Here is a 22,315-nt window from a genome sequence, read left to right as displayed (position 1 = left end):
TCCGCGACATCGTCCTCTCCCCCCTCTGGCAGCAACCTCATTTCCCCCACCCCCCACCCGGATTGTGTCCCCCGTCTCTCCCCCTGGCGACCGCCACCTCTTCCCCCACCCGCCAGGCCCCACGGCAGAGACCCCTCGCTCCCCCCCCCCCCCATCCCCCATCCCCACCCCGATCACGGCAGACAATTCAGCCGGTGATGCCAGAGCGCAAGTAACCGATTCGGCCATGTTGCTGTTGAAGCCGGTGGATGCGACCAGGTAAGTTTAACTGGGTTCCCTGACTACTCTGAGGTAGGGCAGGGACCTGGTTGATTTTGGATGACCCTGACCGGATCGGACCTTTTCATGCTGCCTTGTGAGTGGGGCACGAACTGGGCCATTTGCCCAGTTAACCCCATTTAACTAGGCAACTTGAAAGCACCCAATCTAAACTATTCCCAAAACTTGCATACCACTTTTAAATATTCCCTATACCGTAAAAGCTCTGTGATTAGTAAGGTGATCTGTGGATTGTGGTGGTCCACCACCGGCCTACTGCAGGGGACAACCTCTGTACCTGCAGGAGTGTAAGGGGACAACACCTGGCCAGCTGTCAATCAGTCAACCTGAATGGATCAAGTCCCACCCGATCCGTGTCAATCAGCCTCTGGAATATAAGCCAGCGCCGGCCTCCCGAGGCCTCACTCAGAGTTGCTGCAGCTACAGTCAGCCTGGCTCTGTGGAAGTCTTTGTGGATTAAAGCCTGTTGTACAGTCTCTATCTTTGTGTGTGTCTGATTCTGGCTAACAGTGCACCACATGGATAGATAGTAAGTTTGAAAACTAATCATCCTTCATTGACTTGTTATGTGCACAGTTTCATAGCTCCAAAAAAATTGAGTCAATGACAATTTTTCTCAAGCGACATATTTCCGTAACAATTGGGTCTAGAGCAGTGGTTCTCAACCTTCCCTTCCCACTCAAATCCCACCTCACTCACTAATTACAGAGTGTCGATGGCATAGAGGCATTGCTTAAGGTGGGATACAAGTTTGGGGGGGGGGGGGGCTGTTCGAAAACCGCCGATCTATCAGGATCGTTGTCTGAAGAGGACGCGCAAAATGATTGATGACCCCCTTCCACCCTGCACACAGCGTCTTTCAGCTGCTCCTATCGGGGAAGAGATACAGGTGGATCAGAGCCAGCCCCGCCAGGCTGAGGAACAGCTTCTTCCCACGGGCAGTGAGAATGGTGAACGACCAAAGGAACCGCTCACCCTGACCCTCCGAGACTCTCATATTCATGAAAGAATATCTATTTATTTGTATAGATGAAATCCTTGTCCTACATGTGTTATGTGTAACGTCTGGTTGTGTGTCTGCGTAGTTTCCACCGAGGACCAGAGAACGCTGTTTCGTCGGGTTGTACTTGTCCAATCAGATGCAATAAACTTGATTTGAATGCACAAAAATGCTGGTGAAAGTCAGCCCCCTGCAAGACCTGCTGAGTTTCTCCAGCTCTTTTGCGCATTTACTGCAATCGCAATGTCTGCAGTCCTTCTTTTACACTGTACGTCACTAAGATCTCAGGCCTGAGCCCTTCATTGGACTCGTGCAAATACCAGGCAGGTGCCTGAACAGAGTGAAACATTGCAGACGCTGTGATTGTAGCAAAAAAAAAAGAGGCAGAAATGCTGGAGCTCAGACCCACACACAAAAGGTGTGAATTGAATATGGATGGAAGAAAAGGTAAGAATGATAGGGGGAGGGAAGTGTTCTGGTTCTGTGAATGCAGATCTGGGGAGAGACAGAGGGAAAAGGGTGAAACAGGGGGGTGGCTAATGGAAACTGGAGCCGTTGATGTTGATGGAGGCTTGAATAAACTGGCGGGAAAGGGGCTGGGAGAAGAGCGCAAGCAAGAGGTGAGGATCAGTGGTTCCCAACTTGATTTGACCACACATGACAGCAACGGAGAGTAGATTATACAGAAAGGAACTGGGAACAAGTTTTTTTTTCCCCAGAGAAACCATCATCGGAGAGAATGGATATCAAAAAAAATGAAATGAGTTTGGAACAGATAGATGGGGGAGTATGTGGAGGGAGATGCTAGCAGAGGTTCTCAACCTTTTTCTTTCCACTCACATCCCACTTTAAGTAATCCCTATGCCATCAGTGCTCTGTGAATAGAAAGGGGATTGCTTAAGGTGAGGGGGAAGGGAAGGTTGAGAATCACTGCTCCAGACCCAATTGCTTGAGAAAAATGGTCATTGGCCCATTTCCTTTGGAGTTCTGAAACCAGGCACATAACAAGTCAATGGGGGACGATTAAAACAGTGGTTTTCAACCTTTTCTTTCCACTCACATCCCGCCTTAAGCAATCCCTCACTAATCACAGGACACTGATGGCATGGGGATTACTTAAAGTGGGATGTGAGTGGAGAGAAAAAGGTTGAGAACCATTGGGCAAGGTGGATATGGGTGGGAGGGTGCAAGAGAAAAAAAAGCTGAGAGGGAGGGAGAGCTGGGGAAGAGATGGAGACAGGGGAAGGGCAGAAAGTAAACCAGAGAAGTCGAAGGGTGCCCAGACAGAATATGAGGAGCTGCTCCTCCAATTTGCAGGGGCACTCAGTTGGGCAGTGCATGAGGCAACGGGCAGACACGTCAGCATGAGAGTGGGGTGGACACTGGGAGATTCCCACCCTTGCAGGGGAGAGAGGGGAGGTGCTCAGCAAAGCCATCTCCCAATCTGCGTGCAGTCTTTCCAATGGGAGCGCTAGACGACCCCTGCAGATTCACAAGTGAAGTGTTCCTTTGGGGTCCAGATTTTTTTTTTGATTGGGTGTGTGATAGCAATGAAAAGGAATTTGACTTTGGAAATTTCTGCGGGTGTACTGTGGAGATCATTCTGGCTGGGTGCATCACAGTCTAGTATGGAGGTGCCAATGCACAGGACAGGAACAGGCTCCAGAGGGTTGGAAATACAGCCTGTGCCGTCATGGACATCACTCCTTTAAGGACCTCTCAATTGCCTCAAAAAATGCAGCCTATGTCCTCAAGGAACCTCACCACCCAGGCCATACCCTCTTCACTCTGCTACCATCAGGAAGGAGGTACAGGACCCTGAAGATGACCACTCAGCGGCACAAGGACAGCCTCTTCCCCTCCGCCATTGGATTTCTGAACAGACCATGAACCACAGACACTACCTCAGTTTTTTTTCTCTTTCCCTCTAATTATTTATTTTCAATATTGTATTTAGGGAAATGTAATCGATAGCAATTTTTGGACCAGGAATACACGATACTTCTGCCTCAAAACAATAAATTTCTGGGCACATGTTCATGATAATAAACCCAGTTCTGAGTTGACTAAGGCAGGTGTGGACATTCAGATTCTGACCATTTTATTCACAGAAATGGATACATATGCATAGGGTTCCCCACATCCATTAACTGGAAGAGCTGCATTTACAAAGTGCCTGAACCACTCGTCGAGGCCAGGTCATTGGGTGTATTTAAGACAGAGATTGATGGGTATCTCAATTGACTGAGTATCGAAGGTTATAGGTAGAAGGCCAGGCAGTGGGGCTCAGAGGGAGAATGGATCAACTCCTGATAAAATGGCATGGCAGACTCGATAGGCTGAATAGCCTACATCTGCCTCTATATATTATGGCCTTTAATAGAGTTCCTGGAAATTTCTATTACCACAGAAACCAGTAGTGAAAAATTAAGGCTGTGGAAGCTAGGTCGTTTGGGTATATTTAAGGCAGAGAGTGACAGGTATTTGATTAGTCAGGGCATCAAGGGTTACAGGGAGAAGGCCGGAGAGTGGGGCTGAGTGGGTGGATGGATCAATTCATGATGAAATGACGGAACAGACTATGGGCCTTCATCTGCTCCTATATCTTATCGTCTTATACCCCGGTGAAGTGAGAAAGATTCTATCACGAGTGGCCCAACAGCTGAACTCTTGCAGCCGTACAAATTAGCAGGGCAAGATCATGCTTACAGAGTGAGTATTACAATGAGATAGATGGATTAGTCCAAAGGAAGGGCAGGAAGAGAGCACTGTGGTGGGGTTCATTCAGGACCCTGATAGCTGTGGGGAAGTCATCTATCCCAACCCTGCTTTCACATCCCTCCGCAACATCCACCCTTGGTTCTGTACAATATCCGATTTGTTTTTACCTGCTGTAATCATCGCTGGCATTTGCCCATCTCCAGGTGCCCTGGCCAACGGAGATGGTTAACAGTTACCAACATTGATGGGTCTGGGTCACATACAAGCCAGAAAGAAAAGGGTGGGAGTTTTCCTTTCCTGAAGGCCATTACTGAGCCAGCATGGGGTCACCACAGCTAAGATCAGCACGTATATTTTTTTTTTAGACACAGAACAGTAACAGGCCCTTCCCACCCACGAGCCCAAGCTGACAAATATCCCAATTGGACTTGCAACATTTTGAACGGTGGAAGGAAACCGAAGTCCCCAGAGGAAACACACGCAGACACAGGGAGAACGTACAAACTCCTGACACACAGTGCTGGATTCGAACCCAGGTGCTGTAACAGCGTTGCGCTAATCTGAGAGATAATTTTCCTGTAGGTCTGGCTGGTAGGCCATGTATAAAGAGAAGGTGGAGGAACTCAGCAGATCTGGCAGTGACCGTGGAGAGAAATTTTTTTAAATTAAATCTTTTTAGGCATGCAGCATGGTAACAAGACCTTTCAATCCACAAGCCGTGCCACCCCATTACACCCGATTTACCTAAAACCCCGGGTACATTTCAAACGGTGGGAGGAAACCGGAGACCCTGAGGAAAGCCCAAGCAGACACAGGGAGAACGTACAAACTCCTTACAGACAGCACTGGATTCGAACCCTGGATCCAATTGCTGCCACTGTAACAGCGTTACGTTAACTGCTATGTCAACCGTGCAGTCCGTTGTTGAAATGGTCAGTCAGAGTTTCGGGTCGAATATAAAGGAGGATGGGGGAAGGGAGGCCACGAGGTGACAGGATACTGAATAAATGAAGGTAGGGAAGTGGAGAGCACTGGGGTAGGGGTGGAGAAAACTAGAACAAGGTGAATTAACAGTGGAACCAAATCGGTTACCTAAACTTGGAGAACTCAACACTTAAACCTTTGCGTTCCAGGCTACCCCAGTTTAGATCAGCCATTCTCAACTTGTTTTGGTTACGGCTCCCTTTGGACTCTGCTCCGTTTATGGACCACCTTCCCTGTGAATCAGTCAAGTTTAGTTGGTTTTCTACGTACTTCTACCAGCTACGTACTGATGATATGCGAGGTGAAAACGAGGCTTTTACTGAGGCTTCCTCCAGGGGAAGGCTGCAGGGCCTCCATTGAGAATGGGCGGCTTAGACAACCGCTTCTGCCCTTGGGCTGCACCTCCACTCTAATTCCCTCCAAAGTGAAACATGAAAGTCTGCAGAGTCTGCGCCTGCAGTTAAAAACTCAGCAGGTCTCGCAGGGTCCGTAAGAGGTAAAAACCTATTACCAACGTTTCGGGCCTGAGCCCATCCTCAGCATATGAGCGAAAAGCAGGCAGGCGTCTGAATTAAAAGGCTGGGAGAAGGAAAGGCAGGGAGAGGTGTACAGACCAACCCACATGCCTCCTTTCCTTGCTGTCTCTCTCCGTTTCCCTTTCCCCAGTTCTACGTTCACTCCCTCTATTAATTCTCCCCTTTCCTCTATATCCAATTAACACCATTTGTTGGCCTGTGCTCTTTCCCTACCCATTTTTCCCTTTTCCCCCAGCCTTTTAATTCAGACGTCTGCCTGCCTTTTACCATGAAGAAGGGCTCAGGCCTGAAACGTCGCTAATCTGCAAGGCCATCCCCCAGTGCCCGAGGGGCCAGGGAAGTGTCCCAGCCTATCCGGCCTCTCCTTATAACTGAAGCCCGCCCGTTCAGGTAATTTCTTGGTGAATCTTTTCTGCACCCTTTCCAGCTTAATTTGTCCTTCCTGTTGATGAATGACCAGAACTCCCCGCAATGCTCCCAGTGTGGTCTCACCAACGTTTTCTACAGCTGTCCCAGCTCCTGAGGAAATTCCACACCTTGAACAAGGGCTCAGGCCTGAAACGTGGATAATACATCTTTACCTTCTGTGCACGCTGCGAGACCAGCTGAGTTCCTCCAGCATTTCTACTACAATCACAGCGTCTGCAGATTTTCGTGTTTCGTCAGAGCCCTGACCAATGAAGGCAAGGGTGCCAAATGCCTCCTTCACCATTTCAGTTGGAGTTTAGAGAGGGCAAATTGCCTGAGATTTTGTGACTCCAGAGTGTGGACGAAGACGTCAGCCACAGAGGCAGGGCAGAGCAGAATCAAGATGGATAAGATTGTGGAAAATCCAGTTTAATGGGGAGATTGTCACTGACGCCCTGGCTCATTCTGCTGTTTCTGTGTGCTCTCCAGAAACTCGATGAGACATTCGCTGTCAGCCACGTTTGTCAGCGAATCAATCATCTCATCGAGGAGCTCCTCCCCCAGCATGAAGTCCTTCAGGTTGTAGAGCGATTTACCGATCCGATGATCCGTCACCCGGTCCTGCGGAAAGTTGTAGGTCCGGATCTTCTCTGACCTCCCCTTGGTCCCGATCTGGCGGGGGAAAAAAGTGGGTGATATCTCGGAATGTCTGGCATTGTCCGTGAGTGTGGCCAACACTGAGAAAACCGACCAACGCTGCGTGCAGTTCTGGTCACTGTCCTATAATAAGAAGCGGGATTAAAGGAGAGGCAGATGTACGAAAGATTCAATGGGACGTGGCCAGGGGTGGAGAGTTTTCTGGAGAGGCTGGGACTGTTTTCCCAAGAGCGAAGGAGGCTGAGAGACGAGCTGAAGGAGAATTATAAAATCACAAGGGGCATAAATACATTCTTTATGCCAGTGAAGGGGAGCTCGAAACATGAGGGCACCAATTAAAGGTGGGAGGGTAAGACTCAGATCAGAGAATGTTTTGACACAGGGGGTGGTGGGTGAATGGAAGTGGTAGAGGCATGAGTCGACGGGCACAAGGACCAGAAATACTGAAAGGAGTTTGTACTGAATGCAGACAAATGGGACCAACTGAGGAAGGCACAGTTTTAATTTTTAATTCAGACATACAGCACGGTAATAAAGCCAGTCTGGGCCAAGAGCCCACACTGCTCAAATGCACACAAGTGACTATGTTGGGCTGGAGGCTCCGTTTCTGCCCAGTATAGAACATTCCAACACAGTACAGGCCCTTAGGCCCACAGTGTAAAGGTTAAAATCTTGCGTTTTCTGATTCTTAGTTAATTTTGTGTCTGTCTCTTTATGAAAAGTATTGTTTGGAGTGTTACCATGGTGACTATGTTGTAATATCTGCCCAGGCTAACAGCTTGCTCTCAATCTACAAGATGTGAAGGAAGCGTGAGCATGAGAAATTTTTCTTTCAATTTAAATCTCTAAGTTTTTATGTCTCTATATACACAAATTCACAAGTTAAAGGGACAGAAGCAGGCCATTACGCCCATCAAGTCTGTTCCGTGACTCTACACTAAACTGAATTATGATCACACCTCGTTCCAATTTCCAGCCTTTTCCCCATATCCCTTGATACCCTGACTAATGAGATGCTTATCGATTTCCTGTTTAAATACTCCCAGTGATCTGGCCTCCACTGCTTTGTGTAGCAGTGAGTTCCACAGATCCACAACCCTCTAGCTATAGAAGTTCTATTTTAATTGGATAACTTCTAATTTTAAGACTATGACCCCCTTGTCCTCGATTCACCCATCAAGGGAAACATCATATCCATATTCACTCTGTATTTCAATATTCGAAATGTCTCTATGACATCCCCTTATTCTCCTCTACTCCAACAAATACAGCCCAAGAGCTGGCAAACACACCCCATATGCCAACCCCTGCATTCCAGGAATCATCCTAGTAAATCTCCTCTGCATCCACTCCAACAACATCACATCCTTTCTAAGATAGGGGACCCAAAACTGTACACAGTTATTCCAAATGGGGTCTCACCGGTGCCCCAAAGAGTCTCATTAATACTTCTCTAATCTTATACACTGTACCTCTTGAAATGAATGCTAGCATAGCATTCGCCTTCTTTACTACCAATCCCACCTGGGCATTAACCGTTAGATTTCTCTACACGAGGATGCCCAGGTTTCTTTGCACCTCCGAGGATTGAATTTTCTCCCCATCCAAATAGTTCTGAAAAATGGTATCATAAAGAGAGCTTTTGGCATATTGGCCTCCATAAATCAAAGTATTGCGTACAGGCAATATGATGCTACGGTCAAGTTGTATAAGACATGAGAGAGGCCAAATTTGGAGTCGTGTGTGCAGTTTTGATCACCTAACTACAGGAAAGAGTGCAGAGAAGATTTACTAGGATGTTGCCTGGACTTCAGGAACTGAGTGACAGGGAAAGGTTGAACAAGTTAGGGCTTTATTCCCTGGAGCGTAGAAGAATGAGGGGAGATTTGATAGAGGTATTTAAAATTAAGGGGGACAGACAGAGTAAATGTAGGACGGCTTTTTCCACTGAGGGTCGTTGAGATACAAACCAGAGGACATGGGTTAAGGGCGAAAGGGGAAAAGATTAGGGGGAACACGAGGGGAAATTTCTTCCCATCCCCTTACAAATCTAGTTTTTCCCCAGCTGTTTCCGGATTACTGTGATCAGATACGATATTTCCACTGGATGGAGCTGAATTTGTAAAGTTCAGCCCTTCCATCCATCTCAAACCCTTGCAATCAAAGCAATGTTATCATAGAAAATGCCTCGCAAAAGGACATCTCTTCACTTTTTGATGTATTTGTATACGGCTGTTTTATGACCTTTGTCAAAAATTTTAATCTCTCTAATTTCCATTTTTTTTAGATATTTACAAGTTAGAGATATTCTGAGAAACCAAATTACTACTATTCCATTCTCCCATGATGGTAATTGTATTGACTTATTATTTTTTGGTTAAATCCTTCTCTGAAGGGTTTAATCGGATTCGTTTATGGATTAATTTCTAAAATTCGTTGCGTTTCTATGAATAAAATTAGAGCACTTGGGAGAGTGACTTACAAACTATTCTTTTAAGTAGATATAGATCAGGTGTTTGAAATTGGTCCAATTCCCATTCTACTTGTGCAAGTCATTCACTTACTCAATTCAAGATAGTACAAAGAGCACATTTATCTAAAGATAAATTAGTTCAGATTTTTCCTAAGATCAACCTTGAATGTGACAGATGTCATCATGGGGTTGCTTCTTTATTTCATATGTTTTGGTCCTGTCCAACATCCCACCTTAAAGCAATCCCTTAATAATCACAGAGCACCGATGGCATAGGGAATACTTAAGGTGGGATGTGAGTGGAAAGGAAAAGATTGAAAACCACTATTTTAATCGTCCCTCATTAACTCGTTATGTGCACGGATTCAGGACTCCAAAGGAAATGGGCCAATGACCATTTTTCTCAAGCAATTCAGTAACAGTGATTCTCAACCTTCCCTTCCCACTCACATCCCACCTTAAGCAATTCCTTACTGATGGCATAGGGCACACATGTCAAACTCAGGCCCGCGAGACAAATTTGGCCCGTGATATAATTATATTTGGCCCGCAAGATCATATCAAATATGTATTAGAGCTGGCCCCCGCGCCAGTATAGCGCATGCACAGCTAATACTACAAATCCCAGAATGCTTTGCAAATGCGTTGGTGCCGGCCCGTCAACCCGCTAATCGCCCCCACCTTCTCTGTTTACTTTCATTAGTATCTGCGACCTGTCGCCTAACTCACATGTAATAAACCCCTTACGAAAAATGACCAAACGAAAGACAGAAAACAGGACCTTTCAAGACAGGTGGGAGGCAGACTATATGTTCATCATTTTAAAAGACAAACCTGTTTGTCATTGAAGCAAGTTGTTATTTGTTTGACTTGTTGGCTTGTGAAAAAAAATACATTTAAAAGGAGCTTAAAGGCTATAGAGAAATACTATTTATTGAATATTTTATTTCTCATTTGTTAATGCTTCTTCTGGAAAGAGTTTAACCAAAACTATTATTAAACATTTATTTTAATAAGAAAAAGTTTAACATTACATATGTTGAAAGAAGAGAAAACATGCAGATGTTGTTGAAAATTTTCAATAAATATTTAGTTTGGCCCACGACTTAGTCCAAGTTTTTAATTTTGGCCCTCTGTGAATTTGAGTTTGACACCCCTGGCATAGGGAATACTTAAAGTGGGATGTGAGTGGAAAGGAGAAGGTTGAGAACCAGACCACCCCTCTCCCTGTAATGTTAAGAGCCAAATGCCCAAGCAGGGAAAGTCTCGTGACGTCAGTGCTTGCAAGCTGCATCATGTAGGTAATTAAAATTAAAAGATACCTACCTCCTGACAACGGCAGGCTGCTCCAGCCCGTTGTGACAGCGGGACAATGTGGGATGAATAGCCGACTTCGTTTCCCATAATCCCTCCCGCAGCTGGGACTGCTCTGGGAAATCCAGCTGCGAGAGGGATTATGGGAAACGAAGTCGGCTATTCGTCCCGCATTGTCCCGCTGTCGTGACGGGCCGAAGTGCGGAGGGGTGGGGGTGCACGACGGGCGGCCGGAGGAGGAGGGAGGGAACGAGGGTTGGACGTCTGACGGACGAAGGGGGGGTGAACTTGGGTAATGCATCATCGGTTGGGGGGGGGGGTGGATCCCCCCCTAAATTGCCGGCGAGGAGAAATTCCCAGGAATTTGGACCAGGGTGTGAAAGGCCTCGCCAGGACAAAGTAGGCTCACCGCTCGTCTGCAGTATAAAAATGGCTACTGAAATTACTCTGTATCTGTACAGTATATTTTTCTTGTACTTATACATTTTGTTGTGTGTATATATATATAAAATTCAATAACTTTTTTTTAAATAAAATGCCTTGCAAAGATCATCCTTAGACATCTGGTGTTCAACGTCAATGACCACATCCTTCCAGAAAGCCAGTGTGGTTTTCAAAGAGGCTGAGGTACCATGGATATGATCCTCTCACTGAGACAGAAATGTGTTGAGCAGCAGAGAAGTCTCTCTTGTTTGAACCAAAGCATTTGACACTGTTTGTAGAGATGACCAAAATCTGGTTCCCCCCCTCACACCTAACCAACATCATCCGTCAGTTCCACAAAGGTATGGAAGACCACGTCCATATGTGGTGAGTTGTCAGACCCATTTCCTGTCAGCAAGAGTGTAAAATAGGGTTGTGTTTTGACTCCTGCTCTGGTTGGACTATTTTTCACTGTTGTTCTTCAGGATGCCACAGAGGACCTGAAGTTAGGGGTTTTCCTACAAACGAGGGCTGATGGCGGGCTCCTCAACCTCGCAAGACTGAGAACAAAATCTAAAGTCAGGGACATTGTGACGCACGAGCTACAGATCGCTGATGACTGGGCACTGGTGGCCCACTCTCTCTCGAAGACTAACAGGAGATCACCAGACGATTTGCCAGTGCTGCCAAGAGCTGCGGAATGACAATCAGCCTGAAAAAGACGAATGTTTTGTACCAACTGGCCCCTGGCTCAAGCTACGAAGAACCAAATTTCCTCATTGATAACCCTCGTTTCAATGCTGCCAACACGTTTTGCTCCCTGGACAGCACAATAACATCCTCAGTTTCTCTAGATATAGAGATTGGGTCAAGAACCAGAAAGTCCTGCTTTGCCTTTGGTTGGTTGAAAGATCGGGTTGGGTCACAGAACATCAGGTTGGCCACCAAGTACAAGGTGTACAAGGCTGTTGTCATATCAGCCTTGCTGTAATGGATGCAAGACGTGGTGCCCATGTCAGAGTCACTTACGACAGCTTGACCAACTGCAGCAGTGTCGTCTATGTTCTCTGATGAAGATTCCCCGGCGAGACAAGGTCTCCATTACCAAGGTTCTTTCTCAAGCTACGTGCCAGCCGTTACAACCTTGGTGATGTCAGCCCAACTGCGCTGGGAGGGACATGTTGTCAGAATGCCTGACAGAGGACTGCCCAACAGCATCTAGTACATCCAACTGTCCAGCGGTACTCAAAAACGAGGAGGCCAGCAAGGACGACCTGCACAGGAGCCTAATGAAAGCCGACATTGCCCCATCAAGACGGGAGGATGTGGTGCAAGGTCGCTCGCAGTGGAGGGACGCCATCAGAAAAGGTGTGGGCACTGCTGAGAAAGAGCTCAAAGAGGCAACAGAGGGAAGGGCCAGGAAGGGCCACAACGGAGCTTCTGCCCCTGCTGCCCCTCCAAGCCTCACCTGCCAAGTATGTTACAAACAGGGTCTATCAAGGATCAGCCTGTCCAGCCCCTCCAGGACACACCTATCAAACCCCACAAACTGATCCTACAGAACCCAACAGAAGAGTGTCATAGAGCCACTGAACACTCCAGCAAAAGGCCTTTCTAGTTTGTGCCAAGCTATTTTTCTTCCTCGTCCCACTGATCTGCAGAATGTTGTTATATGTGGCATAACTGATGGGATGATATTTCATAAACATGATGTAGATTCTAGGTTTGATGTTGGTATTTCTTGTCTTGTGACCATTATAATTCAGTCCTGTACGTGTTTAGATGGAACTGTATTGTATCAAAGTAGAGCAGAAAGGGCTTAAAACAGTGGTTCTCCACCTTTTTCTTTCCACTCACATCCCACTTTAAGTAATCCCTAGGCCATCGATGGTCTGTGATTAATAGGGATTGCTTAAGGTGGGAAGGGAAGGGAAGGTTGAGAATCACTGCTCTAGACCCAATTATTTTGCTTGAGAAAAATTGTCGTTGGCCCATTTCCTTTGGAGTTCTGAAACCGTGCACATAACGAGTCAATGAGGGACGATTAAAACGGTGGTTTTCAAACTTTTTCTTTCCACCCACATCCCACCTTAAGCAATCCCTTACTAATCACAGAGCACCGATGGCATTGGAATTACTTAAAGTGGGATGTGAGTGGGAAGAAAAAGGTTGAGAACCACTGGCTTAAAATATATTTTTAAGATGTGGCTCAGAGAATGGGCCTGTTGGTAAGGTCAGACTCACACAGGAGGCTGATCGGGAGGGGGGGCACGGGAAAGCAATGGTAGGGTTGGTGGGGAGAGGTGGTGGACAAGGGGTACCTGAATCCTGCGTGCCAGATTTCGCCTGCTGATGTCCTCCTCCAGTTTCATGCTGTAGAGTTTAGCACGCAGCAACTGCATGGCCCGCTCTCGATTCTTCAGTTGGGACCGTTCCTGCTGGCACTCAGCCACCACACCTGCCCCAGGGACAAATCTGATTGTTATTCCATCCACCACACCTGCCCCAGGGACAGAGCTCACCGTTACATTGCCCACCACACCTGCCCGAGGGACAGAGCTCACCGTTACATTGCCCACCACACCTGCCCCAGGGACAGAGCTCACCATTACATTGCCCACCACACCTGCCCCAGGGACACAGCTCACCGTTACATTGCCCACACCTGCCCGAGGGACACAGCTCACCGTTACATTGCCCACCACACCTGCCCCAGGGACAGAGCTCACCATTACATTGCCCACCACACCTGCCCAAGGGACACAGCTCACCGTTACATTGCCCACCACACCTGCCCCAGGGACACAGCTCACCGTTACATTGCCCACCACACCTGCCCGAGGGACACAGCTCACCATTACATTGCCCACCACACCTGCCCAAGGGACAGAGCTCACGTTACATTGCCCACCAAACCTGCCCCAGGGCCAGAGCTCACCATTACATTGTCTACCAAACCTGCCCCAGGGACAAATCTGACCATTACTCCATCCACCAGAGCTGTCCCGGGGACCGAACTGACCATAACACCATCCCACACCTGCCCCAGGGGAACAGAACTGACCATAACACCACCCCACACCTGTCCAGGAACAGACTGACCATTACACCACCCCACACCCGTCCAGGATACCTTACTGCAGCTTTACAGGGCCTTAGTGAGACCACACCTAGAGTATTGTGTGCAGTTTTGGTCATCTTATCTAAGGAAGGATGTTCTTGCAATGGAGGGAGTGCAGAGGCGATTCACCAGGCTGATACCTGGAATGGCAGGAATGACTTAGGAGGAAAGATTGCGCAAATTGGGATTGTACTTGCTGGAGTTTAGAAGATTGAGAGGGGATCTCATAGAGACATATAAAATTCTGGCAGGACTGGACAGAATGGATGCAGATGGGATGTTTCCAGTTATGGGAAAATCCAGAACCCAGGGCCATGGTTTGAGGATAATAGGCAAACCATTTAGAACCGAGATGAGGAGGAATTTCTTTACCCAGAAGGTGGTGAATCTGTGGAATTCATTGCCACAGAGGGCAGTGGAGGCAGGTTCATTAAATATATTTAAGAGGGAATTAGATCTATTTCTTCAGTATAAGGGTATTAAAGGTTACGGAGTGAAGGCGGGGATGGGGTACTGAACTTTAAGATCAGCCATGATCTCGTTGAATGGCGGAGCAGGCTCGAAGGGTCGAATGACCTACTCCTGCTCCTATCTTCTATGTTTCTATGTCTACACCACCCACACCTGCCCCGGGGACAGAACTGACTGTTACACCACCCACACCTGCCCCAGGGGAACAGAACTGACCATAACACCACCCCACACCTGCCCCAGGGGAACAGAACTGACCATAACACCACCCCACACCTGCCCCAGGGTAACAGAACTGACCATAACACCACCCCACACCTGCCCAGGAACAGAACTGACCATAACACCACCCCACACCTGTCCAGGAACAGAACTGACCATTACACCACCCCACACCTGTCCAGGAACAGAACTGACCATTACACCACCCACACCTGCCCCGGGGGAACAGAACTGACTGTTATACCACCCCACACCTCTCCAAGAACAGAACTGACCATTACACCACCCCACTCCTGCCCCAGGGACAGAACTGACCATAACACCACCCCACACCTGTCCAGGAACAGAACTGACCATTACACCACCCCACTCCTGCCCCAGGGACAGAACTGACCATTATACCACCCACACCAGCCCCAGGGGACAGTACTGACCATTACACCACCCACACCTGCCCTGGGGGAACAGAACTGACTGTTATACCAGCGTCAGGCACAGAACTGATTATTCTTTTTCTGTGGCTTGGCTTCGCGGACGAAGATTTATGGAGGGGTAAAAGTCCACGTCAGCTGCAGGCTCGTTTGTGGCTGACAAGTCCGATGCGGGACAGGCCATAACTCCCTGGGGACTGATTAACTCCCTGGGGACTGATCTAGTGAAAGACGAAAGTCTGCAGACACTAATTGTAGTAAAAGCACAGAAATGCTGGAGGAACGCAGCAGTGTCCGGAAAAGGTAAAGATATATTATGAATGCTTCGGGCCTGAGCCCTTCTTCAGGGTAGGGGTGAAAAGCAGGCAGGAATATGTATTGAAAGGCTCGGGATGGAAGAATGGGCAGGACGAGGACTCCAGACCAACAGACAATGGATATAGATGGCACACAGGAGAGAAGAAAGATGAGAATTGACTGGGGCTTTTGGCTCTGTGAAAGGAGACAGAGGGAAAAGGGAAGAGAGAGACAGAGGTGGGGGAAAGATGGTTGGGGGGTGCATGGTGCTAATGGACTCAGAGAATTCGACATTAATGCCATCCGTTTGGAGGGTGCCTAGACGGAAGATGAGGTGTTGTTCCTCTAATTTTCGGGTGGTCTCAGTGTGGCAGTGCATGAGACCATGGACAGACATGTCAGCAAGGGAGTGGGACGGGGAATTGAAATGGGTGGCCACTGGAGATCCACGCTATTCCGGCATCAGAATCGAGGAGCTCAACGAAACGATCTCCCAGTCTGCGTCCTGTCTCTCTGATGTAAAGGAGGCCACAACGGAAGCACCCGATGCAGTAGATGACTCCAGCAGATTCACAAGTGAATCCTTTCACTTGGAAGGATTTGTGACCTCGAATGGTGCTGTGGGCACAAGTGTGGCATTTCCAGCAGTCACGGGGGGAGGGGGGGTAGGTGTCAAGGGGGGAAATTGGTGGGGAGGGAGGAATTGACGAGGGAGGCACAGAGGGAGCGGCCCCTGCAGAATGTGGAGAGGGGGTGGGGAAGATGTGTCCAGTGGTGTGATCATCTAGTAGGTGTTTGGCAAGGGACTGGGGCAGGAAATTGAAATGGGTGAGGGGTGATTTGATAGTTTTTAACATTATGAGGGAGGTAGACAGCAAATATAGGTCGGCTTTTTCCACTGAGGAAAACCAGAGGACATGGGTTAAGGGTGGAAAGAGATATGTTATGGGGGATCTTCACACAGAGAGTGGTGGAAGTGTGGAACGAGCTGCCAGCTGAGGTGGTGAATATGTACTCAATTTTAACATTTAAGGAGAATTTGGACAGGATATGGAGGGCTATGGACTGGGAGCAGATCAGTAGGTCTAGACAAAAAAATGGTTTGGAACAGACTAGAAGGGCTGAAAGAGCCTGTTTCTGTGCTGTAATGTTCTATGGTTGGTCACTGGGAGATCCCCGCTATTGCTGGTAATATCGCCTGTGACTGGTGGTGGGATCATGTAGTATCACCTACTGCCTCGTTAAATATACATAAGGCAGAGATGGATAGATTTGTGCATAGTGGCGGAATTATGAGATCGGGTGAGTAGATGGAGCGGATCCACGACCAGATCAGCCCTGACCTTATTGAGTGGCGGAAGCACAAAGGGACAGATAGCCAACTCCTGGTTTTAGTTCTTAAGGTTATCTCCCACCTCCTCTCCTTTAACCTTACACCTCCCCCAACCATTTTCCCCATCACCCCACATGCATTGACATCTCAGAGGTCAATAAGGCTGACATGTTATTGACCACATAGCTTTTCCGCCAGGAGCTCCCCATCTCCCCGAGAGCGCCGTTACCTGTCGGAATGTGGAGAATGCGGACAGCACTGTCCGTCGTGTTCACGTGTTGGCCTCCTGCCCCGCTCGCTCTCTTTGTCTCTATCCGCAGCTCTTTGGGGCTGATCGTCAGGTCAATCTGATGGGAGGGGTGTTAACAGACTCAGCCATCAGCCCAAGCAGGGGCACATCCAGCCCTGGACCTCTGTCCTTCCACCACCGCTGTCCCACCTCCTGCTCACCCGGGGCCTGACCCCAGAGCCTCTCTAAGAACCTTAAAGTGTACTGTCATGCATTTTAGTAGAAGAAATAGATGAGCAGACTATTATTTAGATGGGGAGAAAATTCAAATTTCAGAGGTGCAAAGAGACTTAGGAGTCCTTGTCCAGGATACCCAAAGCAGAGATGGCCAACCTTATAATTTAGACATACAACACAGTAGCAGGCTGTTTCGGCCCAAAAGTACGTACCGGGGGCGTAGGTTAATTGGGTGGCACGGACTCATGGGTCAAAATGGCCTGTTACCATGCTCTTATGTCTAAATTAAAAACTAAAAGGTTGGCCACCCCTGCAAGGTTAACCTCCAGGTTGAGTCGGTGGAGAAGAAGGCGAATGCAGTTTTGGCTAATGTTTCTAGTGGAATAGGGGATAAGTGCATGGATGTAATGCTGAGACTTGATAGGGCACTGGTGAGACCCCACTTGGACTACTGTGTACAGTTTTGAGTGCCTTATTTATATTCATACAGGACAGAAACAAGACCTTTCTCGTCCATGCCAAAACTCTTACACTCTTCTAGTCCCACTGACCTACACTCTGCCCATAACCCTCCATACCCTTTCCATCCATATACCTCTCCAAATTTTTCTTAAAAGATAATATTGTACTTGCCTCCACCTCCTCCACTGGAAGCTTGTTCCACACAGATCCCGCTCTCTGAGTAAAAAAGTTTCCCCTTGTGTTGCACCTACCTTTTGCCCCCACCTTTTGCCCCCACCATTTGCCCCCTGACTCTCAGCTCATGTTCTCTAGTTTGAATCTCCCCAACCTCAATGGAAAAAGTCTTATCCACATCTACTCTATCGGTCCCCTTCAAAATTTTTAAAACCTCTATCAAATCCCCCCTCAGCCTTCTACGCTCCAAGGAATAAAGTCCTAACTTGTTTAACCTTTCTCTCTAACTTAGGTGCTGAACCCCAGGTCTCGTTCTGGTGAATCGTCTCTCTATTTGGTTCACATCCTTCCTATAATTTGGTGAGCAGAACAGAACACAAGATTCCAAATTTGGCCTCACCAATGACTTGGGAAAGGACATGCTGACATTGGAGAGGGTAAAGAGAAGATTTACAAGAACGGCTCCGGGAGTAAAAGAGGAAGCATATGAGGAACATTTGTCGGCTCTTGGACTGTACTCATTGGAGTTACAGAGGATGAGAGTTGGTGGGGGTGGTGGACCTCAGAAGCATTTCAATTGCAGAAAGGCATGGACAAAGTAGATGTGGCAAGAATGTTTTCCATGGTGGGTGAGTCCAGGACAAGAGGACACAACTTTGGGATAAAAGGGGGTCACAATTTAACACAGAGACGCAGGGAAATTTCATCAGCCAGAAGGTCGTGAATTTGTGGAACTTGTTGCCACAGGCAGCTGTGGAAGCGAAGTCGTTGGGTGTATTGACACTCATTTGATTAGTCAGGGCATCAAGGTTATGAGAAGAAGGCCAGGGAGTGGGGCTGAGTGGGAGGATGGATCAACTCATGATAGAATGATGGAGCAGACTTGATAGGTTAATCAGCCTACCTCTGCTCTTGAATCTTGTGATTTTTCTGACCCACTCACCAGGCAACCCACCCCAGGAAATCCTGAGAAGATGGTCCAACCATTTCAGTATCTATTAAAGACTTTAACTTGGGATTAGTTCCACCAACCAGGCAAGGTCCAGTCCTGGGATGGACAGTGTAGAGGGAGCATTACTCTGTGTCCAACCCATGATCGCCTGTCCTGCGTATGTGTGAAGGACAGCATAGAGGGTGCTTTATTAGAAGATGTATGGGGCAAATATTTTATCCAGAAAGTGGTGGGTGCCTGGAATGGACCCCCAGGAATGGCTGTGGAAGCAGCTTCTAGAGCAGTGGTTCTCAACCTTTTTTTTCCCACTCACTTTAAGTAATTCCTATGCCTTTGGTGCTCTGTGATTTTTACGGGATTGCTTAAGGTGGGATGTGAGTGGGAAGGGAAGGTTGAGAACCTCTGCTCTAGACCCAATTGTCACTGAAATATTTTGCTTGAGAAAAATTGTCATTGGCTCATTTACTTTGGAGTTCTGAAACCCTGCACATAACGGGTCAATGAGGGACAGTTAAAACAGTGGTTTTCAAATGTTTTCTTTCCACCCACATCCCACCTTAAGCAATGCCTTACTAATCACAGAACACCGATGGCAGAGGGATTACTTAAAGTGGGATGTGAGTGGAAAGAAAAAGGTTGAGAACCACTGTTCTAGAGACGTACAGGGGATGGAGGGATATCTCTCCAGTGCAAGTGGCAGAATTTTAGCTTAATTTGGACATGTGGGCTGAAGGGCCTGTCCTGTGCTGGAATGTTCTACAGTCAAGTTCTCTGTTCTTATTCTAGGTCCAACCTGCCTCAGGCACAAAGGGGACTTCGATCTGTAGTTCATACACACAGTCCCTATCCTGGGAGTGTGTGATGGGAGGTTTACTCTATGTCTAACCTATCCTGTCCCTGCCCTGGGAGCAACTGATGGGGCAAGTCATTCAGAAATACAGCACGGTATCAGGCCCTTTCAGCCCACAAGCCCCTGCAAACCCAATTGACCTACAACCCCTTTACGTTTTGAAAGGTGGGAGGAAACCGGAGTTCTTGGGGAAAACCCACGCAGACACAAGGAGAACGTACAGACTCCTTACAGCGCGAGATGTGAACCCCGGTCCCATTCACTGGTGCTGTAACAGCGATGAGCTAACTGCCTCGCTAACAGTGAAGAGGGATTTTTACACTGCATTAAACCTCTGCAGTCCCTGCCCTAGAAAAATGTGACAGGACAGTGTGGAAGGTGCTTCACTCTGTATCTACCCTGTGCTACTAATAAATTGTGTCGGGACAGTGTAGAAGGAGCTGACAAATGAGAGCACGGTTAAGTTTTAAATTTAGACATGCAGCGCGGTAACAGGACCTTTCGGCCCAAGAGCCCATGCCGCCCAATTTGACCCAATTGACCTATAACCTCTGGTATGCTTTGAAGGGAGGGAGGAAACAGGAGCCGTCGGGGAAAACCCAGGCAGAGATGGGGAGAACATACATACTCCTTACAGACAACGTGGGATTTGAACCCCGGACCTGATTGCAGGCGCTGTAACAGCGGTGCGCTAATCCAAGTTGTTGGAGTGGGCGTGGGAGGTGCTGGAAGTTTTTTTTGTGGCCAGCCTGATCCCTTTCACATCAGCAGCTTACCAAGAGTGGGGCAGCAAGATACCTCAGTAGGCTGGGGCAACATGGCCACAGTCGTGGTGCTGGTGTGAATCCTGCCTTGCTTCTCGGTTCTGGGGACCCTCTGCACTCGGTGAACTCCTCCCTCGAACTTCAAGTGCCTGTAGCTTCCCTCACCACTCACACTGACAGCAGCGTGCCGCAGACCTCCTGGAAAGAGAGGGGGAGAGGAAGAGAGGGACACCACCTTCAACGTCAACATCAAGTCAAGTTTATTGTCATCTGATTGTACAAGTACAACCCAAATAAGCAGTGTTCTCCGGTCCTCGGTGCAAAACATGTACGCAAAGCAACGAGAACCAAGCACAGCAGAACGTCTTCCAGTAAAGCAGTGCCTAGCTTTTTAACTCTGGAGTGTCGAAGGCAGAGGGAAGACCATAGAATGTTGCAGCACCAAAAACAAGCTCTTCTGCTCTTCTAGTCTGTGCCGAACAATTATTCTGCCTCGTCTCATTGACTTGCACCCAGTACATAACTCTTCCACTGATGTACTGTCCAAATTTTTCTTAAATGTTAACACTGAGCCCGCATTCACCACTTCAGCTGGCAGCTCGTTCGACACTCCCACTGCTCTCTGCATGACGAAATTTCCTCTAACATACTCCCCGAACTTCTCCCCTTTCACCTTTAACCCACGTCCTCTGGTTTGTATCTCACTGACACTCAGTGGAAAATGCCTACATGCATTTACTCTGTCTATCCCCCTCATAATTTTAAATACCTCTATCAAATTTTCCCTCATCTACGATCCAGGGAGTAAAGTCCTAACCTGTTTAACCTTTTCCTTTTACCTCAGTTCCTTAAGTCCTGGCAACTTCCATGCACTCCTTCAATTTTATTAATATCTTACAGACCTGACAGAAGTTTATAAAATTGTAAAAAGGGTAGACAGTCAGAATCTTTATCCCAGTCCAAAGGTCTCTCACACAAGAGGACATGCACTTAAGATGAATGGTGGGGGAGGGGGAGCCATGTTTCTATGGGAGCGGTGGGTGTCTGTAATGGGCTGCTAGGGTTAATGGTGGAAGCAGGTACAATTGCAGTGTTTAAGACCCTTCCAGTTAGTCACATGAATATGCAAGATATGGAGGGATATGGATCACGAGAAGACAGCAGAGTCTTAGATGAATTTGGCATGGCTATGGATATATTTAGGGTAGAGATTCTTGATTGGGAAGGGAATCAAGGGTTATGAAGAGAAGGCAGGAAAAGGGGTTGATAAAGGTAGTAAATCTTCCATGACGGAATTTTAAATTTAGACAAACAGCACGGTAACAGACCCTTTTGGCCCACAAGCCTGTGCCATCTGGGACAGATTATGTTGTGTTTGTATTGTAAATAGATATGTTTTGGGGAGATAAATTGGGGCAAGTTTTTTTTTTAAGTGTAGGTCACATACACTTTAAAACAGATCTTATTTAAAATACTGGAGCTCTGCTCATGCTAGACATGTCAGCGCCAAGAGCCTTTGCAAAAGCTTTGGAGAGTGCCCAAGAGACTTCACTAATGGATTGTCGTTTACAAAAAGGCAACAGACAAAAGAACTTGTCAGAGCCACGGACTGTCTGAAGTGGAACTTGCTGTTCTAGGAGGTTCATGTGGTTTTGCAAACAGAGAGAGTCAAGCAGGTTTAATCTCTGAGAGAGGGGGAATTCAGTTCTACAGTTCAGCAGCTGGGACTGGAACAGGACAAGCTGGCAATGCTTGTGGAAAACCCCATTTGGAAGACAGGTTGTAGGTGCTTAGTTCAGCCTGGTCAAAGCCCTTGTGGTTCATGCAAGAGGAGAGGACTGGCTGTCTAATGTTTCACTTGAAATAAGAGAAACAAAAAGGAACTCTGTGGTGATCTAAAAGAAAAAGGTTTCTTCAGCAAGACACTGAAATGGCTGATTAAAAAGGAATCAGCTATTGGTGTCCAGCGAACAACAA

At 47.6% G+C, this 22,315-nt stretch overlaps 1 protein-coding gene across 5 annotated transcripts in view; it reads right to left on the bottom strand.

Annotated features, from left to right (window-relative positions):
* LOC138760298 (peptide chain release factor 1-like, mitochondrial) overlaps positions 1–22,315 on the bottom strand; it is a 57,529-nt gene that overhangs the window by 13,599 nt on the left and 21,615 nt on the right. For 3 of the 5 annotated variants that reach the window (XM_069930689.1, XM_069930685.1, XM_069930688.1), the window contains 4 exons: positions 20,373–20,536; positions 16,900–17,017; positions 13,117–13,253; positions 3,364–6,600 (listed from right to left, as the gene is read on the bottom strand). In XM_069930689.1, the coding sequence (XP_069786790.1) occupies positions 6,373–6,600; positions 13,117–13,253; positions 16,900–17,017; positions 20,373–20,536 (647 nt within the window). In that variant the 3' untranslated portion in view covers positions 3,364–6,372. Of the gene's footprint in view, positions 1–3,363; positions 6,601–13,116; positions 13,254–16,899; positions 17,018–20,372; positions 20,537–22,315 lie in introns of those variants that run through there. The other 2 variants (XM_069930687.1, XM_069930686.1) reach the window with 2 other exon arrangements.

The sequence above is a fragment of the Narcine bancroftii genome, chromosome 4 (assembly GCF_036971445.1).
Source record: "Narcine bancroftii isolate sNarBan1 chromosome 4, sNarBan1.hap1, whole genome shotgun sequence".
NCBI lineage: Eukaryota > Metazoa > Chordata > Chondrichthyes > Torpediniformes > Narcinidae > Narcine > Narcine bancroftii.
The sequence above is the reverse complement of the archived record's forward strand: the minus strand, read 5'-3'. Positions and strand labels throughout refer to the sequence as shown.